At 35.7% G+C, this 20,567-nt stretch overlaps 1 protein-coding gene across 1 annotated transcript in view; it reads right to left on the minus strand.

Moving 5' to 3' along the window:
* MYCBP2 (MYC binding protein 2) overlaps nt 1–20,567 on the minus strand; it is a 174,864-nt gene that overhangs the window by 120,874 nt on the left and 33,423 nt on the right. The window contains exons 16-19 of the mRNA XM_035895202.1: nt 18,747–18,848; nt 9,890–9,997; nt 1,881–2,000; nt 1,349–1,430 (exon numbers count right to left, since the gene is read on the minus strand). Coding sequence (XP_035751095.1) covers nt 1,349–1,430; nt 1,881–2,000; nt 9,890–9,997; nt 18,747–18,848 — 412 coding nt within the window. The remainder of the gene's footprint in view (nt 1–1,348; nt 1,431–1,880; nt 2,001–9,889; nt 9,998–18,746; nt 18,849–20,567) is intronic.

Below are 20,567 nucleotides of genomic sequence, written 5' to 3' on the forward strand. Positions count from 1 at the left end.
ACAAAAACTGTCCTTATTCTACTAGTGACTTGAATTGACAGCTAAAGCTTGGAACAACTATCCAAGAATTTCCAGGAATGAAAACTAGAGTACTTATCTGTGATATGGCTCTACCATAGGCAGAAACATAGACTGCATTCACCAGTCCAAAGCAAACTGAGTAGGGGCAACAGTTTGGAGACCACCATTAGGAACAACAGTCAATACAAAGTTAACACTTCCAGGAAGCTTTCTTTCTTCCTTCCCTCTCCCCCCTTTTTTTAGTGATTCCAATGAAAGTTTTAAGATGAAGATTTCTTCAGAAACTCGACAAAAGAAATGATCTGGAAGTCTCCAGAGAGATTAGGAGGATAGATGTTCAGTAATTTTCAACTCACTGCTACAAGATAAGTGACAGAACTGAAGACAGGTCATGGATGCTCATTCTGTATGCCTTTTACGTAAGGATACTGGGCATTACTGGACATACACAAAGCCTCAATGATTCCTGCTATTCAAAATTCCCTGTCTTACGTGTTTATGGCATATGTACATACCCAAACCCCAGCATTATTACATTTCCTTTTATGGCAGAACACTGATGTTTTACTTTAGTGAGTAGATAAGATACTAAAGGTAAGACTGAGCTTCACATTAAAGACACATACTTAATTATCTGTGCTCTCACTGTAGTCAATGGAGATCAAGCCCATTAAGTTTACAGAACTAGTGAGCATACCTAAAGTAGATAAGTAGTGGGTGGTTAGTCAAATAGCTGTCCACACTGTTGGCTTCTCTATTTCCATTGACCGCAAAGAAAGCACACAACACTCTCATGCTGACATTTGAAATAAGTGTCTACAAAATGCAGCTGAGACCCAAGCTAGTGACTTAATTTTGGAGATTAGTAATAAACAAAAATGAGATTTTATCATAACTGAAACTACTGCCAATGGTGTAACAGAAACAGGTTAATCTAGGTTTACAAGACTATTCTATTTGAATTATTGCATATGTAGTAGTTTATAGAAATACTGAAATCTTAATGAGATTTCTACGTCATTCTCCCATAACACGTAGGGAGAACTGAAGAGACAGAAGCATTTTAAATTCAATTATCAAAGCTATGCTAATAACCATTCACAGAAGCCTTCACGTATGAAACAAGTTACTTATACAGTACAACAGTATTGTTACTGAATCTATATCCAGGGGGTTATGGGGAATAAGTGAAGAACAAGAGCTTATCAACTTTATTTGGGCAGTATTTGAGTTTTCACATTTGCTAGCTACAAAGAAACAGAAATTTAGCCACTTCTTATGCAGCAGTACAGCAACACACAATCACATCCTTTAATTACCAGCTCACCGGGAATTAACATCACCATGTCCAAGTTGCCCATGCTGCCCATATCCAAATGTGTAAACATCACCGTTCTCCATCAAAACCACTGCAAAAGAAACAAAAAAGAAGAGTATTTTCCTGACACATGCACGTTAACATGGTACTGCACCAGTGCTGGTTAACCTTTCTGAGCAGCACAGTTAACAATCCCTACTGAAACACTAAGAGTTTTATATCAGATTCCACACCCCATCACAGCTAGGATTTCTATGCAGGGCTAGAGCTGTGCCATGCAGATGTTTTCAAATGACTCAAAAATTGCTTAAAAGCTCTGATGTAACTCAGTTTATGATACTTACAGTCCTTTTCACTGTTGAAGGACAGTGCAGTAGGTTACAAAATGATACTGCGACCTTTTCAACCTTTAACATGCCCGTATATATCCTCATTGAAAATTAAACACAAAGCAGTGAAAACACATATGACAACATTAAAAAAAAAAAAAATCACAACAAAAATTCTATGCTATAGTTAACATTGCTTTATCTGGTTTTACCTGAATGGTGAAATCCACAACTGACTTGTACAGCTCGCAGTTCACAGTCAAAGCGCACAGCCCCTGGTGGATAGGTCGTGATTTTGCTGGCATCCTTCTCACCTCTTTCTCCACTTCCATCTATAAACAAAACTTATAATTATATCCCATTTCTTCTAAAAGAGTTATATGAGAAGAATGAATAAAGCAAGAATAGTAAATAACTCCCCACCCCACCATTTTTAAGGTAGGAGAAAGAACTCACAGAATAGAGAAATAGCTCAAAATATAGCATCAAAGTTGTGAAAGATAACAGAAACTCTACTTCTAAACAACCTACTACAACGTTACACACTGGAAAACATCACATCATCTAGAGCAGACAAAAATGATCAGCAAAACAGGGAATTCAAACAACTTCAGACATTTTGCTTAATAACTATCACCTTCATTCTTCAATAAAATAGCATTATGAAGTAGACAGAAAGCACTGCATTTAAACTCCACAGACATAGCCTGGCCTTTTTTTTCCAGTTACAACTTGTTTAGGATTGTACTTGACTCCAACTTGGCTGTACAGCCCTTGTTTTACATAACTAACAATTACTTATGCAGCTCATTTCTAACAATGCTGACATACTCACTACTAGCAGGTCTGTTTCCTGGCCATTTAAGATGCATTTTTAGACACTGTTTCTGTGATTATTTTTTTTTCCCAGTAAGTGTGAAGTGCATTATTGGTTCCTAAAGTCAAACTTCCCTCGTATCACATAAAAGCACTGAAGTGACTAATAGGTGTATTATTAAAAAACTTCTTGAAGGCCACTATCTTCTCCAGAAATCAGACTGTTTACGTCATCTAACAATTACATGGTCACAGGGTCACAAACAGAGGTGGTTGCATAATACTAGCAGGAAACCAACACGACAGAGAAAGAAGCAACATGGTCATCGCCATTAAAACACCTATACATGTGTAGAAAGCAAGCAATGAAAGCTCTAAAGAAAGTGTATTTTCACAACGAAAAAAATTCATGTATGACCTTAGTCACACTGTCTCCAGCGTAGACAAATGAGAGAAAATACATGACATGAAAAATAACTGCACAAAGGAGATTCTACATTCTTTCTGTGGTAATTCTGACCAATTACTGCTTTATTAACAAAATTGATACAGGGAAACAATTGCTGCTCAACGCACCCAAGGTGTTGTTAATTTAGATCTGTATTTATAATTCCTACATGTTTTCCTGAATAATCCTTAGTGGAAGTCTGAACTCCAAGACTTCATTATTCACTACGTGCAGCATAGCACTTGGAGACTCACACATCTTTTAAAATATAATTCTTACAGATAGTGCTCAAACTTCCTTTCCTTTTTATTGCATGGAAACTGCTGATACAGTAAAGTCATTTCAGTCATTTACAAATCAATTTTAAATAATCTTACTTTTCTGGAAATAAGGCTATTTTCTAGTGGTGACTGTGGATATTACATGAATCTCCACATAGTTTACATCCATAAAGGAACACTGCGTATAGGTATTAAGTAATGCTTTTGAAGAATTAAGTTTAATAGCATAGGTAAAGCATTTCTTTGAAAACGTGGGTGCCCTTTATCAAAAAGAACTACACTTGCACTACATATTGGATACATATGAAATGGAGACACGGTAAAGGAATTGTCTGGCATTCAGAATTACCGTGGGATTTTTGAGGTTTTCCCAACAGCATCAGTTGTGTACTACCAGACTGCACACGCATTAGAAGAAATGTTTCTGAAGGTCTGTCTGCAGCTTTTTTTGTATTAGCAACAAAAGCAAATACAAAGAAACAGAGCCACTATTTAACAACAACAAAACCCCCTGAAAATAGATTTTTTTTTTTTCCACCTAGTCATGTAATTCTGCCTTAATATGCTTCTAGTTTTTTAGTTAACAATTTGGCTATTTCTGTAACACAGTACCTTTGAAATTTTTATGCCTACTTTTGCATGAAACTCTACATGCCAAAGTAATCAAGAGATGGTTCTAAGGGCTAATATTGCCACAAGTATTATTTATTCAGCAAGCAGCTTACTTATTGCTTCCCTCTTTCAACACAAGGTTTTTGGACAGGAGAAGAAAAAAGGTAATTGTTCTGGAAGTCCATCTGTGGCCCCTGTCTCCCCTCCTCCCTCGATCATTGATGACTGTAATGAAAAATGTAAGCTCTCCCACTGTACAAATGCACTTGAACAGTCACCTGCCAGGAATGCACAAGTCCGTGGCTGCATGCAGTTCCTACAATGAGACAAGCTAGACACACAGCAACCATGTTCACCTATACACAGTCATGTTAACAAAATTGAGCAAAAGATGTATTCTGGTCACGTAACAGTGGCATAGCAAGTGATCTGCAGACACCTGAACAGGTACGTGTGCATTTCCTGGCTCTTTGTAAGAAAAACATATTGCTCTTAAGTGCTTCAACAGTTACTAATAAATAGTTGAGGATCACTGTTTTCTCAAATGATAAATACGTGATACTGCCTTTAAAGATGATTCTAGATATATTCCCATTTTTCCAAAGCTGCAAATGAAAATATAAGACTGTATTATACCTAAGGAAACACTAAATACTATTCTGCAAGATGTAGAGATGAGTACATTTGCATGAAACAAATTTTGCAATTCCTTATCTGAGAAATAAATTTATTTTAGAGGAGAAAGTTCTACCAAGCTGGCAATTTTAAATTCCAAAGCTAACTTCCCAAAGCTTTTAAGAATGCAGGAATCGAAGCAACTGACTTCCATACATATCTTACTTTGCTTAAGTGTGAAATTTGCAAACTGAAAATGGAACTCCTCTCAGGCTTCTTTGTGTGGTTAGCAACTGTCTCATGAGTTTTGAATCAGCTCGATCTTCAGAACTTGATAAGCACTCTAAAATAATTTATGTGCATAAGTACAAAACCTTTGTAACTAAAAAAAGGAAGATTCAGCTAGTCTTGTTTAGGGGAAAAAAAGTGTCTTTTGACTAAAATATACAGAACTAAATAGAATATCACTACTTATCTTTAAAGCATACTTTAGGGCCATACTGTTTATCTGTATACTCCATTAAATGGCCAATGTATATCATATTTTTCTAGTAGCTATGGCCAGGAGAACCAAGTTCTACAAGCTCTTACACTTAGAGATAAGGCTGCAAATAAACTGTGTCATCACTTTTCCTTTCAGTATTTTCACAGAGTCAGATTTTTTTTTTAGACGTGAGCAAAAGCATATTTGCATGGGTCTCAAGGACCAATTCTAATTATGGAGATACACGCTTGCTTTTCTTCAAACAACGGTGCACATACTCATTTCATTAGAAGGAACGTCAAAACAACTGTTCCTAAAAGGGAAGCATAGAAAGACAGACTACTGAAGCAGAGACTCTTCTGGTTGAATGAATAGAACACTGTAAGCAGAGCAAGTTAGTACTTCCAATGTTACCCAACTGGAGTACCACTGAAGAGGAATTGACTCTTCCATCTCTCTGAGAGAGAAGAAAGCACCAACAAAAAGCTCCAGTGCTTCCTACTGTCAACACCGAGGGGTGAGTTCCATGAACAACTTCACAATGATGGGTTTTCATCTTGGTTATCTTATTGTTGGGGAAACTGCAGGTTTTTTTCAGTTGGGGAAGGAAAGCGAGATAACTGGAAATACAATGAACCACAACCCACCACCACTCCATTTCCCTTAGAAAATCAACCCACAAAGACAATTTTTCGCTCTGTGAAACATGCTCAGTTCTCTTGGCTGATATTGCTATCACAAAAAAAACCCAAAACCAAAACAACAAAAACCCCCACAACCCTCAAAAAAGCTGTTTTTCAGGAATAAAGAAAAAGCTCATTTAGCCGCAAAAGCAACTGAAGTCATAACCTATAAATGAGAGTCCTGCTGGCAAAAAAACCCCAACATTGTTCCAGAATGGCATCTTGGACCCTTGGTCCAGGCCCAAGGAAAAACATTTTGTTGGAGTTCCTCAGCTGCAGTAAGGGTGATCATATTTCATTTCTCATTGACGATCTTTGGAGGAGGGAAAAAGCTCTTCTAATTTTATTACATATGTTTCTTCTCCCCACAGATGAAAAACTTTAATGCAATATGACCGTACACAAAAAATTCTTAAGAGTAACTGTCTCTTTATACCACATTGTTTGCCAACAATCTTTGTTCAGTTCAGCAGCAATTACCCAAATAAAGTGTATCAGTCAAGTTACTGGTTAGTATATATGATGTTCAACCCTCACAGGATATTCTGAATGCTTTAGTATCCTCTCTATAGGCTTAATACGCAACAACATTACTTGAACAAATCAGCCTGTGACTGAGCTTCTTGGCTGTCCACCACAGGCTTTAGCAGAAATACCTGAAACCAGTATTATAGCTACAGTGCAGGAGGGCAAGAAACCTACCTCTGATTGTGAAAATCATCCATCCTATAAAGAGCAGAAAAAAGTGAAGTCTGTTGGATGCTTGAGAGCTTGCTACAGAGCTTTCTTGAGTTTATAGGTGAAATTTGATATGCAGAATCAGAAGTGCGTAACACATGATAATGTGATAATAAATTTGCATTCTAATCACAAATTTAGTAATAACTGTGTCCTGAATTTTAGTACCAGTACTGGTTTACCTGTTAAGCTTAGCCAAAAAGTAAATGCAAATAAGAATTTACTGGCCATATCATTATTCCATTATCTGATCTGGATGCAAGTAGAAGTGCAATACTGAGCAATGGCAAAGCACATCCATCATCTCCATGTACTTCTTTTTCTACTCTATATGAATACAAATCAAAATAAGTGTATTTGACTGAGAGTGTGAATTCTTAGGTATTTTCTGTGACCCAGACAGCTTGCCAAATGGAAAACTATGTTTTGGAGGAGTAGAGATCCATCTCTAGCCTCTTTCCAACAGAGGACAGAAACCAGGAAAGCTACTTTCAATGCTGTCTTCTTAGATTAGGTATTCAGCTTTAATTCACAGGTGGACAAGGAGGCCATACATTTATGAGTTACCTTACTCTCCACTGATACCAAAAGGACCTTAAAAAATGACAATAACTTTTCAAATCACTTAACAAGTGTAACTTCTAGAGTAAGTAATTTAAGCGGTGGGTTTCTTTGAGAAACAAGGAAGCAGCAACAATTTCTAAACTCTAGAGAATGAATCAAAGCTCGTATCAATGCTATACTTTATCCACCTATTCAGAGGTAATTTCTTCAGCAGTTTCTTAATTGACTCAAGGAGCTTGCTTTGTTTTTAATTGCTACTCAGTTCATTTCTACAGCTGAGAAAATTCTGCAGACTTTCATTAGTCTTTTTTACTTGGACCCCTGATGGTGAAATCTACAGGGATTGGAGATGCAGACTGGGAACTCACTACCTCATTAAACAATGAGGATGAAACACAAGCTCATTTTTCTTCTTAATGTCAAAGCACTCCATGAATACCAAGAAGGTGATACCCACTCTCTTCTATCTATACTTGTGATGGAGACACAGACATAGATCAGAAAGATTATGATTATGCTTAATATGCATTTTTTGTAATCACAAGGACCTTGATACGCAGATCCTATATGTGTGAAATGAGCAGATGACAATGACAAGCTTTCCAGAAAATGGGTATTTTGGTGAAGCTGAAGGAGTTTTCAACTGGGCAACTCAATAGAAGAATTCTACAAGTTAAAAATGCAGATTTGTTAATATGTACCAAGTACATATCAAGTATACTTTTTTAATTATGCCATAACTGTCAGTCTGGAAGAAGATGCTCACATTCAAGTTTAAATACCATTATGAAGAGAAGTTCTGCAGCTACAAAAAGAGAAGCAGAAAATAAATTTTCCTTGCCCAAAGATCTTGAAGGTCTGGTTGGTGTGAAGAGTTACAAGACTACTTTAGCAGAAACCTCTGAAGCAAGAGTGCCAGTTTGGAAGGCATCACATTCAAAAGTAAGGCAAAAGAACATGTTGATTTCAATGTTATAGTGTCCTTTTACTGAAGTCAACATCCTTGCCTGATTGGTTCATTATTGCTTCTACATCCACATATAATAAGAGAGGCATGCCTTTTAAGATGAGGTATACTTCTTATCTTTTTCATTATTCCCATCTTCCTCATTACTTTGATAACAACCCACTTGACCAGTTTTCCTTTTTCCCTCAGAATCTCTTCCAAGAAGTTAAGGGGCATTTATAGTTTCCTGTGGTCACCTTTTGAGAAGCAATCTTCTGAGGCAGAGAAGGGTCTTAAAGTTTACCTACTCAAAGATGTTACAATCTTCCTTACCTGTTTAGCATGAGACACAAACAACTAAAAGAAACTGAATGTTTCTTCTCATGTAGCTTTCCTCAAGGAAAAAAAAACAGGTGTTCAGTTCTACAGAGCTTATCTGGCAAAATCTTTCACTGCAATAAAGACCTTTGCATTGTTCTTACAATTCCAAGAAGCAATGCAAACCTTAAATTGACACTAATGAATATACCTCTTGTAAGGACATACTTGAGCTGAAGTGAGATCCAACTACTAACACACGCCAAAAAAGTACAGATGTAGGCAGGATGAGCGTACTCCCTTATGCTCTTGTCTATGAGGTCAAGGGCTTGCAGGCAGTATAACTAGCAGTAGTATCCGGCTCAGGAATACTAGTCATCAGCAAGTTGTCAGTGAAACAACAGCATTTAGGATCTATATGTTTTGTCTTTCAGCATCCAAGCTCCTCCAGGGGGGATTATGATAGGTTATTCTGTTTAATCCATGAAGTCTTAAAGCTCAGATGCTATGTTTTCCAAATAGATTGAATACATTATGCAAATACAAAGGATCAGATTCTGCTTTCATTTCCCTAAAATAAACTTAAGATGATTTCATGACCCAGTATGTTCATAACTAGGTAGGCCTATTACCCACACACACACTAAAGTAATACCCCAAAAGGCTTCAGACTGTCATACAATTTGTTTGCATACATGCCAAATACTATCACTAACTTCCATTAATTCATCTGAAATGCCATTCTAATGATTCTTTTCATATTTAGCTATTCTTTAAAAAATAGTTGAGGCATTCTAGGCCCTCACCATTTTAGGAGCTTTATACTTGCTTTGATCACGTCTGTAACCTACATTTTACATATTTATCCTTACATATAAGTATGTACACACATATCTATACACAAACTATGAACAGATTTGATACAGCTCAACTTTAATATATTCAGTTGAAATTTTTAGTAATACACTAACTTTGTAAAAAAAAAATAATTTAAAAAATCACTTATCTGAAAAAAACTATATATTTAGAAATTCAAGGTATAATGAGAATTGGCCTTGCAGACATACAAAAAGATCAGACATATCAAAGATGCCTCCTTACTTATATTCTGCAAAAGAACATTTAACTTGATAATCTTGCAGCATAAAACCCGTCCTTTGATTTGTATTCTCCCCATTCAAAGCTAGTAAAAAAAAAAAAGTGTTTATATTATTTTAAATATTTCATTTCTAAAAAAAGGCTTGTTAAAAGATAACATACAAATGAAAATTTTTATGCTAGAATTAACAAGACTGAAATTGATATGTTAAAACAATCACTCCATATATACAACACAAAGATACAAAAAACCAGCACAAATGCAACGCAGCAGTCTGAGTCACTGGAAGGTGCTCAAGTTTCATACAGTAAAATTAAAGAACCTTAGGAATGAGACAGCATTAGAAATGAAAGGAGACACACAGAAAGACAATGCATATTTCATTAAAAAAAAAAAGGAAAGAAAAACAAAGATGATGCATACTACCAAGCGTTTACACTTTTCAAAAAAGGTCAACATTTAAATGCATTTCTTTCTCCTCAGGTAACAAGATACTAACAAGAAGAAAGGCAGAACCCTTTTTGTGCAGTTCTTTGAAAAGACAGATTCAGCGCGTGGAAGAAGTGACTGGGAGGATGGGCTTATTTCCACCCTAGCCAATAACAAAGACCAAATACCTTTGTGCTTGTCCCGTTTATGCTTTAGCTGTGCTGGATGGGGTCTGATTCTGGCTAGAGCCTGTTCTCGATGGTTCATAAAAATAGGACCAGGAAATACAAGGGGGCCTGAGGAGAAACATTTTGCACATGCATAGGAAAGCTCACAAAAATGGAAACAGTGTGTTAAATAAAATTCAAATTAAAAGCAATGAAAAAAAAATAATAATTATATAATAATATTGTTTTCCTAAATTCAAAAGGCTCTAAGCAAAAGAAATTTTTCGTTCCTTGATAATAAGACCAAAATATTATGCAAAGAAACAATAAATATCCCACAGTAACAATTTTATCTGAACTTATAAGTATGCAACTGTACACCAAGCAATGGAAATATAACTGGAGTAAGATTTGATAGCAAATACCCATTACTGTCTCTAATAGTTAAGAAGATTAATTATCATGCCTTACATCTTATAACACTACATTCAAAATACTATTTGGAACAATATCAACATATCAATGCTAAATTTAAAAAACATAACCACACAACTGTTTGTAATTACTATATTACCATATTTAAAATGCAGACTTATCACTTACAAAGAAAACAGCTATGCAAAACCACCTGTTCCATGAAGAAAATTATTCAAATCGTATGATTTTTTTCTTATTACTTACTAACTTTGAAATCTATTTAAGTTATTTTAAAAATATTTCTCATCTAACTTAAGGTCTTCAAGAGTAGATTTGTATTTGAAGAAAGCAATGAGGTACATATTTAACATTTTCTCCAGAATACTTTGTCTTTTTAAAATCTAGACCCAAGCAGTGCTGTATTAAGTTTCATTGAGGCTGATTATATGTAGGTCATGGACCAGATATTTGTTCCTTAAAACTGTATTTTTCCTCTGTTTTAAAGGTTAAACGTGCCACCAAGAATCTCTTTGGAAGTAGCTCCTTCTTCCAGAAGTCTCACATTCAATGAAACCATGAATCAAGAGCAGCTAATTCTGCTAAGTGTCACTCTCGCCATTCCACGGGTTCCCAGTCCCGGTCCTTACATGGACTTAAAAAAAAAAAACAACAGCTTATGCAAAACTTTGAAAACAAGTATTCCTCTTCTTTTCCCCCAAATCATTGCTAATCTATTTCCTTAGCTGAACTTTACTGACAAGTTATGTAGGCTAACTTTTCATAAATGCCCATTGTCTCAGGTTTCCTGCTGTCAGCTTTAGTTCATCAGTTTCTTCACTAATAGTAAACAGTACAGAAAGAAATTTAAGTGGCAGTTAGACTAACCTATCTAGCTTTAGAAACTTCAGATGAAGAAACTTGTCTTCATACAAAGAAGTTCCTAAATTTTAGCATTAAAGAAAAACAAAAGTTTTAAAAATCCATTACTGCCTTTCCCCTTAGTTTTGAGATTCATACATGTGTTAGCTAATATAATGGCCAAACCCCTCAATCATGTTTGTTCCTACACACAGCATAGATAGTTTTGTTGTTTTGATTCTACTGTATTTATCCGGACTCTCTTTATCCCAGAACAGGTTCCCTTGTTAATTAAGAACTCCTTCTGATGATCTTGGGATCTTTATTTGCTTTTGCTTTACCTTCATCTTGCAGATTCTTCCTTTAGTTGTCTTGCTATTGCTCCCACTTTTTACAGTCTCCTCTCAACTGCAGCTTCCATTTAATAGATACATTTTTGGTAAAGATTACTTTCTGCCAGGCCACTTGATGTGTTTAATATCCTACTTCCCAGCATTTAGACTTACACAAAAAAATTATACCACGCTTTCCCTCTTTCCAAGTTGGAGGGGAGATACTGAGGAGTATACTGAGGCAGATCAGGAAAAGGGAAGAAAGGAGAGAGAGACGAGTGACAAGCAGAATATGAAAGCTAAAAATGCCTGAAGGACAAAAGATACAGGGGAAAGCTGGATGAAGAACAGGAGAAAACAAGGAAGAAAAAAAAAGAAAAAAATAATGGGACTTGCTTACTGAGAAGTTCCTAATGAAATAAAAAGGCCAAGAAATAGAGAACGGACATGACAATATGACAAAAGTGAAACACAGATTAGAAAAGTTGTAAAGAGAGATGCAAGGACTGCGAAGAGTATGGCTTGAAGTGTGTGGATCTATGGTATTTGTGGGTGACCAAACACAAGATGTGATCTCTAGATAACTTAGGCAAAAAATGCTGAAGTTCCAGAAAATACCTGCACAACAGCCTAAGGGACGAGACACAGCCCTGAAGGCAGCCTTTGGCATTTTAGTGCTAAGAGCAAAGATGGCAAAAAGAAAAAGAGAATTTCAGGACAGCAGAAGGAAGCGAAGGTCAACCTGGTGACTACGAGAACTACGGGAGATCTGGGAGATAGCAAATGTTTAGGAAGCACAAAAGACTGTCAGCTCCAGCATGGTGCTACCACACGTCTGCCTTTAGTTGCCAAGACACTCATCTGAATTACCCTAGTCAAGACGACACCTCTGTAAGAGTATCTAACCTTCTGACCAAAGCAGGATTTCTCTTTGCTTCTGGATATTCCTATATACTCTACATTCCCACCCATTACGTAAAGAACTTGAATGCAAAATAAACTTAAATGCAATATATCTTCATTTCATAATAATTTGTATCCCATCCATGTAACAGGATGTGCACGTCTGTCACCCTCTTTAGCTTTTTACATATGCTAGATCTGTAACACAATCATAATAGGATAGGAAATATCTGCATTTTGATTACATTACAATGCCTGCATGTTCAGTCATGTGCTGGTGCAATGTAAAGTAACTCCTTCTCCCTCTGAAGTAACACCACAGGAAACGAAACACTAGAACAAATCAAACAGACCATATCTGCTCTCTGCTTACATCTGGGGTTGCCTCTACAAAGGGAGCAGGGTTTAGGTACTATGAATTATTCTGGCGGAACAATTCATCCATGCATTAGACACTTCCTTTATTTTGTTTAAAAATGCCTGCAGAGCATTATTTTAAACACTCTTCTAGAAGCCTCTAACACAGATCTATATGGGGAATAACAACCTGTTACTATTCTCAGTTATTTTAGTAGCTCAAGTTACAGAGATAAGCAAAGGAGAATCACTGGTAGACAGCAGTGCTGCTATTTTAAATCAGTTGCTATATGAAGCAAAATAACATTCACTCTCTCCCTTTATTTGTTATAGAATGTTTTTCCATAGCTAAACTGTGAGGTTAAATATCCCTAGCTGAGGAAACATCAAGATTAGCTTTTCTTCCTTGGTCCTGCAGGATCCAGGCATTTCAAGATGGACTTTGTCTGGCAGTGAATTAAGAGCATAAAGGCATAAAAAAAAACCCCAAAATATTTCTCCACAAAAATAATTTCGTTTTCTAGCAAAACAGAATGCATTTATTAAACAATGCAGTGGACTATAGGAAAACATATAAAATTAATATCATCCTACATGTACTTATGTGCTCTTGCATTCTTGGCCATCTAAGTGTTTAAGCAGAACTATCAAAGAATTTCCTATTTGATTTGAATTTATATTACACATATTTTGATTTCTTCTAGTACCTTTCCCTAAACAAATGCTATTTAGCAAGCTGTGATTACAGAAGACTGAAATCAATGATTTCAAATGGTGACTTCTACATCAGTGCACAGCAGGCTACCTGAAAAAAAATAGTACACAACCACACGAATTGAAGATGCCATCATGAGGAACATACAAAAGCAGTATAAATCAAGGTTGCACAAGGAAGTCCTGGGTTGGATGTCACTTTATGTTGTAAAACCTTATTTTTGGCTTCTGGAATACTTGTCAGACAAAAACCAGACAGGTGTTGCTTGGTTTTTTTTTAAATAATAAAATAGGGAGGCGAACACCTAACATAGAAAAACAGTTATCTAATAGGTCAACAGCTGGTAAATTTTTAAGAAAAATATTTCAGAAAATGAAATTGGGGACAAATGCTTAGCTTCAGTTCCATTAAAAGTGGAAAACATTATACTGAGATAATGTCTCACCCCTATAGCCTTAAGGGAAACAAAACTTAATATTCCTATCAGGCAGGGATAATAGTTAAGGTGCATGTTCTTTAAAATTGTATTTTTCAGACTTTATTATTATGGCAGAAATATTCACAAAGAATGTCACTGTGCTGTGCAGGCAACTAAGGTTAATTGCAGTTTGCTTTTTATGTTCAAAAATAAAAATAGGATACATCCCTCTTCCCGTGTTCTTAAAGCTCTTTTTTACTGACACTTAAATCATACAAATCAGATGTGGAAAAAAAGTATTAGGGCTTTTACTGGGGAGGGGGGGAGGAAAGAGATGCATGCTAGCAGATATAAGCATGCAGGGCAATTTGGGTGTGATAGAGAATGAGACAGAAGTACTTTTTATGGTAATCGTTAATTTTGACACTTTCTTCTGAATACCTGACTTTGTATATATTGTCAAATAAATATGAAAGATGCATTTCTGTATATAAATACATAAGGTAAATTAAAACACTAAATATAAACCAGAACTTTTCTCCACGAGTCTATTGCAAATCTGAGTTCTAAAACTATAATAGAAATACAAACGTTTCTACTTTAAAAATCAAAAATTGCCCAAATACAGGCAAGCCCCAGATAAAGTTGTCTCAATACACAGCACTTTTGACTAAAATTAATCAATTTCCTGTGGGGTTTTTTTTGTTCCAAGATTGAAGAAAAATCATTTTCCTTTTCTGTAAGGACATCAGAAGCTAAACCTTGGTTAATTACACACCAAATCTGTATCCCAGCAATCATCATCTAAAGGTTTTTACATTATAGGCTGAGAGAGAAGCAGCGAAATACCAGTGAATCACAAGACCATTTATTATCACCATATTAAGAGTTATTTCTGTATTTTTTAGCTTATTAGTTAATATAATTTTAAAAGCTATTTTCACATTCTCACAGTCTTATTAAAAAAGTTATCTTTAAGGGATAAATAGTAATCTTTGACTACTAATATGCTATTACTTCAAATACCAATCTGAAAAAGTTGCAGGAACAGCTTTCAAGATTAGCTCACTCAGTAAAAAGTAATCTTGGGTTCATTACATTAATTGTACAATGTGGGCCGGGGATTTCTCTAATCCATTAAGGCATAATTTAATGCCCCCAAGATAAAAAAAATGGTGTTTGATAGGAAAGGAAAAATAACCTAACCATGTTCTGAACATTCTAACATACAAAACTTCCTCATTACCATGGAAAGAAAAAAGCACAGCTACTTCCACACTCACCTCCCACCACTCTGGTCAAGCTCTAAGCCAGCTTGACAAACTAACAAACATTTCTTTGTATGGTACATCAGCTCCTTCACTTCTCACCAGAACTTGAGAGAGAGTGAAAAGCTGAGAAACATCCACCAATAATTACATTGGAAAATTACGATTTAGCATAGAAGCTGTGATGAATACAACTGGCTTTATTTCTCAAGAGGTCATACACCAGACTCAAAAATGTTCACTTGATTTTTGAGCCCTCTTCACTGCTCTTGTGATAGCCATTAAGCTAGAAGCAGAAAGAAGCAGCTGAGTAAAGTAGCTCTACCACTCTCACGGAAAAAAAAAAGTAAAAATGGTCACCTGAACACACTGTATGTACTTGTTGCACTGAAAAGAGCAAAGAAATGCCAATATTAAGAAACTCTTAAAAGTTTTTCTGAAATAATAGATTATCCCAAACTGAAACACTTTTTTCAACTGTTAATTATTTGTCATTAAAATAAAATTTCTTTCTTAAGTGAAGCAACACAAATAACTGCTTCTAAACATAAAAACTATTTACTGGTTACAATTCTATCATAGCAAGTATAATCTAATCTTCTGTGACTGCCATTTCAAGATAAAACAGATAAGTCTTCAGCATAAGCACCTAGAATTTCTGAGGTTACTTACCACTCTGTGTGATGCTGCTGAACACATATCTACAGGTTCCTTACAACAGTAGTGGGCTATTTTGACTTAGAAGATGTTTGAGAGATGAGTTAACTGCTCCTGACTGCAAATATAGTAACATTGAACTAGGCCATTGATATTGTTAGCTATTAATGACAACTACTTCTCCCCAGAATACTGAAATGAATACTTTATATTTGCAGAAAAATGCAAATAAAGATGAGCACACATCTTCTTCCATGTAAGAGACCACAGCTGACCTTGTGAAGTAGTTAAATGAATATCACAGTTGTAGACATAACCACCACTTTCTCCTTTAATTCAAGTGGACCACTGGAATGTATTTTTAAAATCAGAGGTCACTATAACAGGACTAAATTTGGAGCTTTGGTAAAGAAGCACAAACAATTAGACCACTTAAAAAACCTGCCCTGTGGAAACCAGTATACTGACAGCACTTGTGCTCTTACACCTCTGTCCTAAAGTTTACTCCTATTTCAACACATTCAGTGGGTAAATGAGTGAGAGGTTTCTTTATGATTTTTTTTTTGTTTTCATGCTTGTTTTAGAAATGAAATATTCCTGTATTTACTTAAAAAGCTTTCATAGTCATCTTGTTTATAAGACATTCAAGTTCCACTGAAAATATCTGCACTGAATAAAGGTCACCACCCATAATTAAAAAGTGATCAGCAACATTCAGTGATGCATCCTGTTCTTCACTATCAAAAACTACACATGCTTTGTTTCTCACTGATGTGGCATAAAAGCACGAAAGCCACACGTTAACACACTACAACCCAGAAATCATAATCCTGACAAACAAAACACTGTGTACCTGAAGGAAGGACTCTAACAGAGCTAATCTGGCTTTTAACTGACTAAGCAATGTTTTCAGAAAAGTGAAAGGTTGAAAACTTTCTTTCGATCTCTAAATAGCTATTTCATTAGCAAGGATTTGTTCAGTCACATATGCACAAACACTAGAACGTTTTGGGAAAACTAAACAGCGTGCCTATTCTTTTTAACATTAGTATAACTAAGTTTTTTCAGGTTGCAAAACCTTTTCCACAGCAAGATGAAAATCTACTACATTATTTAAGTGTTCCTGGTTTCTCTCATGAAAAGAACAACATGATAAGAGTTCTCAAGAATGGTGCTATTCTTTCCACCAACTCATGGGAAACTGCAGCATTTGCACAGAGAAGCAACAGAACTCCAACTTTTCCATCTGATTATGTAAATCAAGATTGAGTATCTAATCAAATTTTCATACCTATGTAAATCAAGATCTCTAAGTATTTGTGAAACACTATTCCCAGCTATAACACATAAGTCATTCTGAACTGAAAGAGGAGACTGATCTCCAACCCTTGCAGCTAGACATACCCACTACCTCCAGTAGCCACAAAGGTAGAGAATTTCAATGTTCTTTTGATACAGAATATAATATGGATGTGTGCAACAAACTGGCCAGCAATATTTATTTAGCTACAGTCCCTATACACCTATCAAACTAACAATAACAACACATATTGATCACCTGAGACTCTGTTAAGATCCAAAACAATTTTATTTTTTTTTTTTAGAAGAGACAGATGGCATACAAAAGAGATAAGCTGCTCTGGTTCTAACCACAGAAACTGAAGCAAAATTAAATGCTTCTCTGCTGTTTGGGGGGTTTTTTTGCCCCAACTGTTTACCTCCCAGCTCTGCCATCTTTACCTTTCTGGGCTGAACAGCAGCAGCTTTCAATAATATCTGGGCATTTGGTGAGGATTTAAGAAAAAAATGATTATTGGCTATACCTAGTGTTTGTCAGCAGTATGCAATGCAGCTCCAACATAACCTAGACAAAGTAAGAAAAAAGGCTTCACCTCTCCACCTTGCAGCTAAAATTAACCACAAAGATTCAAAGAAAAATAAATATTCCATCCTTTTCCACATACATAGGAAACTATAAGCTTTCTCGTCCTTGTTGCTCCTTATTTGTGGTAGGACCAGTAATTTCTTACACACAAGTAAAATAAAGCCACAATTTGCCCCAGAAGGTTCACTGGCATGGAGTCTAAGTTCGATTGCAATGTGCATTTCTGTATCTCAGTAAAACCAGTATCTAATTCCTAAAAGGAGAATCAAAATGGTATTTACTAACAGAGCAGGAATTTGAAGAGCATAAAATTCCAATAAAACTGTTCCTCTTCTCAATACACAATCTTACCAACCACATCACCATGCTTCACTAAAATATTGTATCGGTCTAAATCTCTCAACATTATTTACCAGATAAAGACACTGAGGTATTTTAAAACAAGAGGAGTCCTGAAATCCTGTTAAAGTACATATTGTTTGTGTGGAAAATCAACAATAATTCCCGAGCTAGATAACAAGGCAAGAAAATTTTGAAATGATGCACTGTTTTGTAATTCAATCAGCGTGTCAATTTTTTCATGCTATTCAAATACAGAAAAGTTCATTTAATAAAACAAGATTCTGCTTACTATTATACAACAGAAATTCAGTAATTTGTAATAATAAATAATTCATATTATAGGTAACTAGCACTGACAGGCTTGCAGTCATTTCTACTCTTCATATAAAATGGCATATAAACTCTTCATATAAAAAAATGTTTTAGCATCTACATTTTTTAAAAATATTCAACTAGGAAACAGCAAAAAATGAAAATTAACTATATGAAAGTGCTACTATTGACCATTAAAATTCTGATTCTTATGAGCAGGCTTTGTTAAACATACAGATTTTTCACATTTTTTCAAAAGCATGCTAAATAACATAAGCTAGCTATTTAGGTTCTGGTTTTTGTTTGGTTACTGCATTGGCTCACTGAGCAAAACTACTTGATTTCCATTCTTAGAAAACAGACTATTGTTTGCTTAAACTATTCAAGTCTCTCACCAATAAGAAAGTCACCTACCTCTTCCTTCTTCCAATCTATGTCTCCTATTTACACGTTGCCGCTTTTCTTCTTGCCGTAGCTGAAGGTGTTCTTCAATATTAACTCCAGGAACAGGGACAGCTGCATAGATTAATAAAATAAAATATGTAAAACTCAAAAAATAAAATCTTTAAAAATTGTTATGATGGTAATAAACCCTACAACAACTTAAATGAAAACTGAAGCCAATTATTACCTTCTATTTACATGGCTCTAACACAATATTTAGAAATAAAGAAAGGTGTTGAGTAAATTTGGAGAAGAGTTTTGGCCTTATCTCTGAACTTCCTGTTTTTCATGAATCTGCCACAATTCCAACATCACTGAATAATATTTAGGACTTTCTTTCTATTAGGCATATACATACTTATATTTAATTATAGGTGGTCATGGTTATCTCAATTTTTCCCCAAGAAGTTTTTCTTTATTTTAAGAATGCTTTACCTACTATATGCTCTGTGCTTACTAAGAAGGATGCAATTACTTTAATGCAGATATACATCTGTATGTAAATCTGACTTGTTTACCAAAGTAGTTAATTTAACAGAAATTTGAAACAAACTGGTAAGAACTTTCTTAAACAGAAAACATGACTTTAATGAACACAACAATAAAACTACTATAAGCACTACCTTTTTCCAATGTTTTTTCAGCAAATTTCAACAATGTTAAAAAAAAAAATACATGTTGTCCCAAATATCAAACAAAAGCTCCACCTGGAAGCACTGTCACTTTTCTCCAGACCAGTGTGGTCAACCAGTAAGCCCAACACAGGACCAAGAGCTGTTGTCCTCCAGGAGAGGAGTTAGCAAGGCAGAGGTTAGCACAAAACCCGTAACTCCTCCCTGGTCATGCATGAGAGCAGAGCTCTGAAGCAGAGCTGCTATCACCACGTCCACCATTAGTATAAACCTACTTCTGTGATAGCCATATACAAGTAAATTAAATGTAGAAATATCTTTATGGAAGTATCAGGACTGCACAGTGAGGTTATTTGGGGTCCTTAGTGTTAACATATCAAAAGAACCACTTCCAGTTTCTATTTAACTTTTGCTTGGGGGAAAAAAAACCCACACTCGAACTATAGCATATAGTTTTCTATTATTATTCCCTCCCCAGCCCAAATAAAATATTTATACATTTCACAAATGTAAGTCACGTGTCTGATTATTTTATGGTCCTTTTCTATACTAGATACTATAGCCATACAACCATGCAGGATTAAGGGCTGTAAGTACACCTAAATATAAAAAAAAAAAAAAGTAAGGAAGGAAAGTCTCATCTCCAAAAAATTGTAACTGCCCAGTTGTAAGTACAGAGAATACAATATTAAAAATGCTGTCATAATACATCTTACAAGGCAAGATCATAGAATCAGAGAATTGCTTAGGTTGGAAAAGACCTTCAAGAACATCAAGTCCAATCACTAACCTAACCCTGCCAGGCCACCACTAAACCATGTCCCTAAGCACCTCATCTACCCGCTTTTTAAACACCTCCAGGGATGCGGACTCCACCACTTCCCTGGGCAGCCTGTTACAGCGCCTGACAACCCTTTCTGTGAAGAAATTTTTCCTAATGTCCAACCTAAACCTGCCCTGGCGCAACTTCAGACCATTTCCCCTCATCCTATTGCCCGTTATCAGGGGGAAGAGACTGACCCCCACCTCGCTACAGCCTCCCTTCAGGTAGTTGTAGAGGGTGATAAGGTCTCCCTTCAGTCTCCTTTTCTCTAGGCTAAGATCCCAAACTGTATTTTCCAATAATCATGCCAGTTGGTATTTTTTCCCCTAAGGTGTT

This window comes from Egretta garzetta, unplaced genomic scaffold, assembly GCF_000687185.1.
Source record: "Egretta garzetta isolate BGI_Z169 unplaced genomic scaffold, ASM68718v1 scaffold335, whole genome shotgun sequence".
Taxonomy (NCBI): Eukaryota; Metazoa; Chordata; class Aves; order Pelecaniformes; family Ardeidae; genus Egretta; species Egretta garzetta.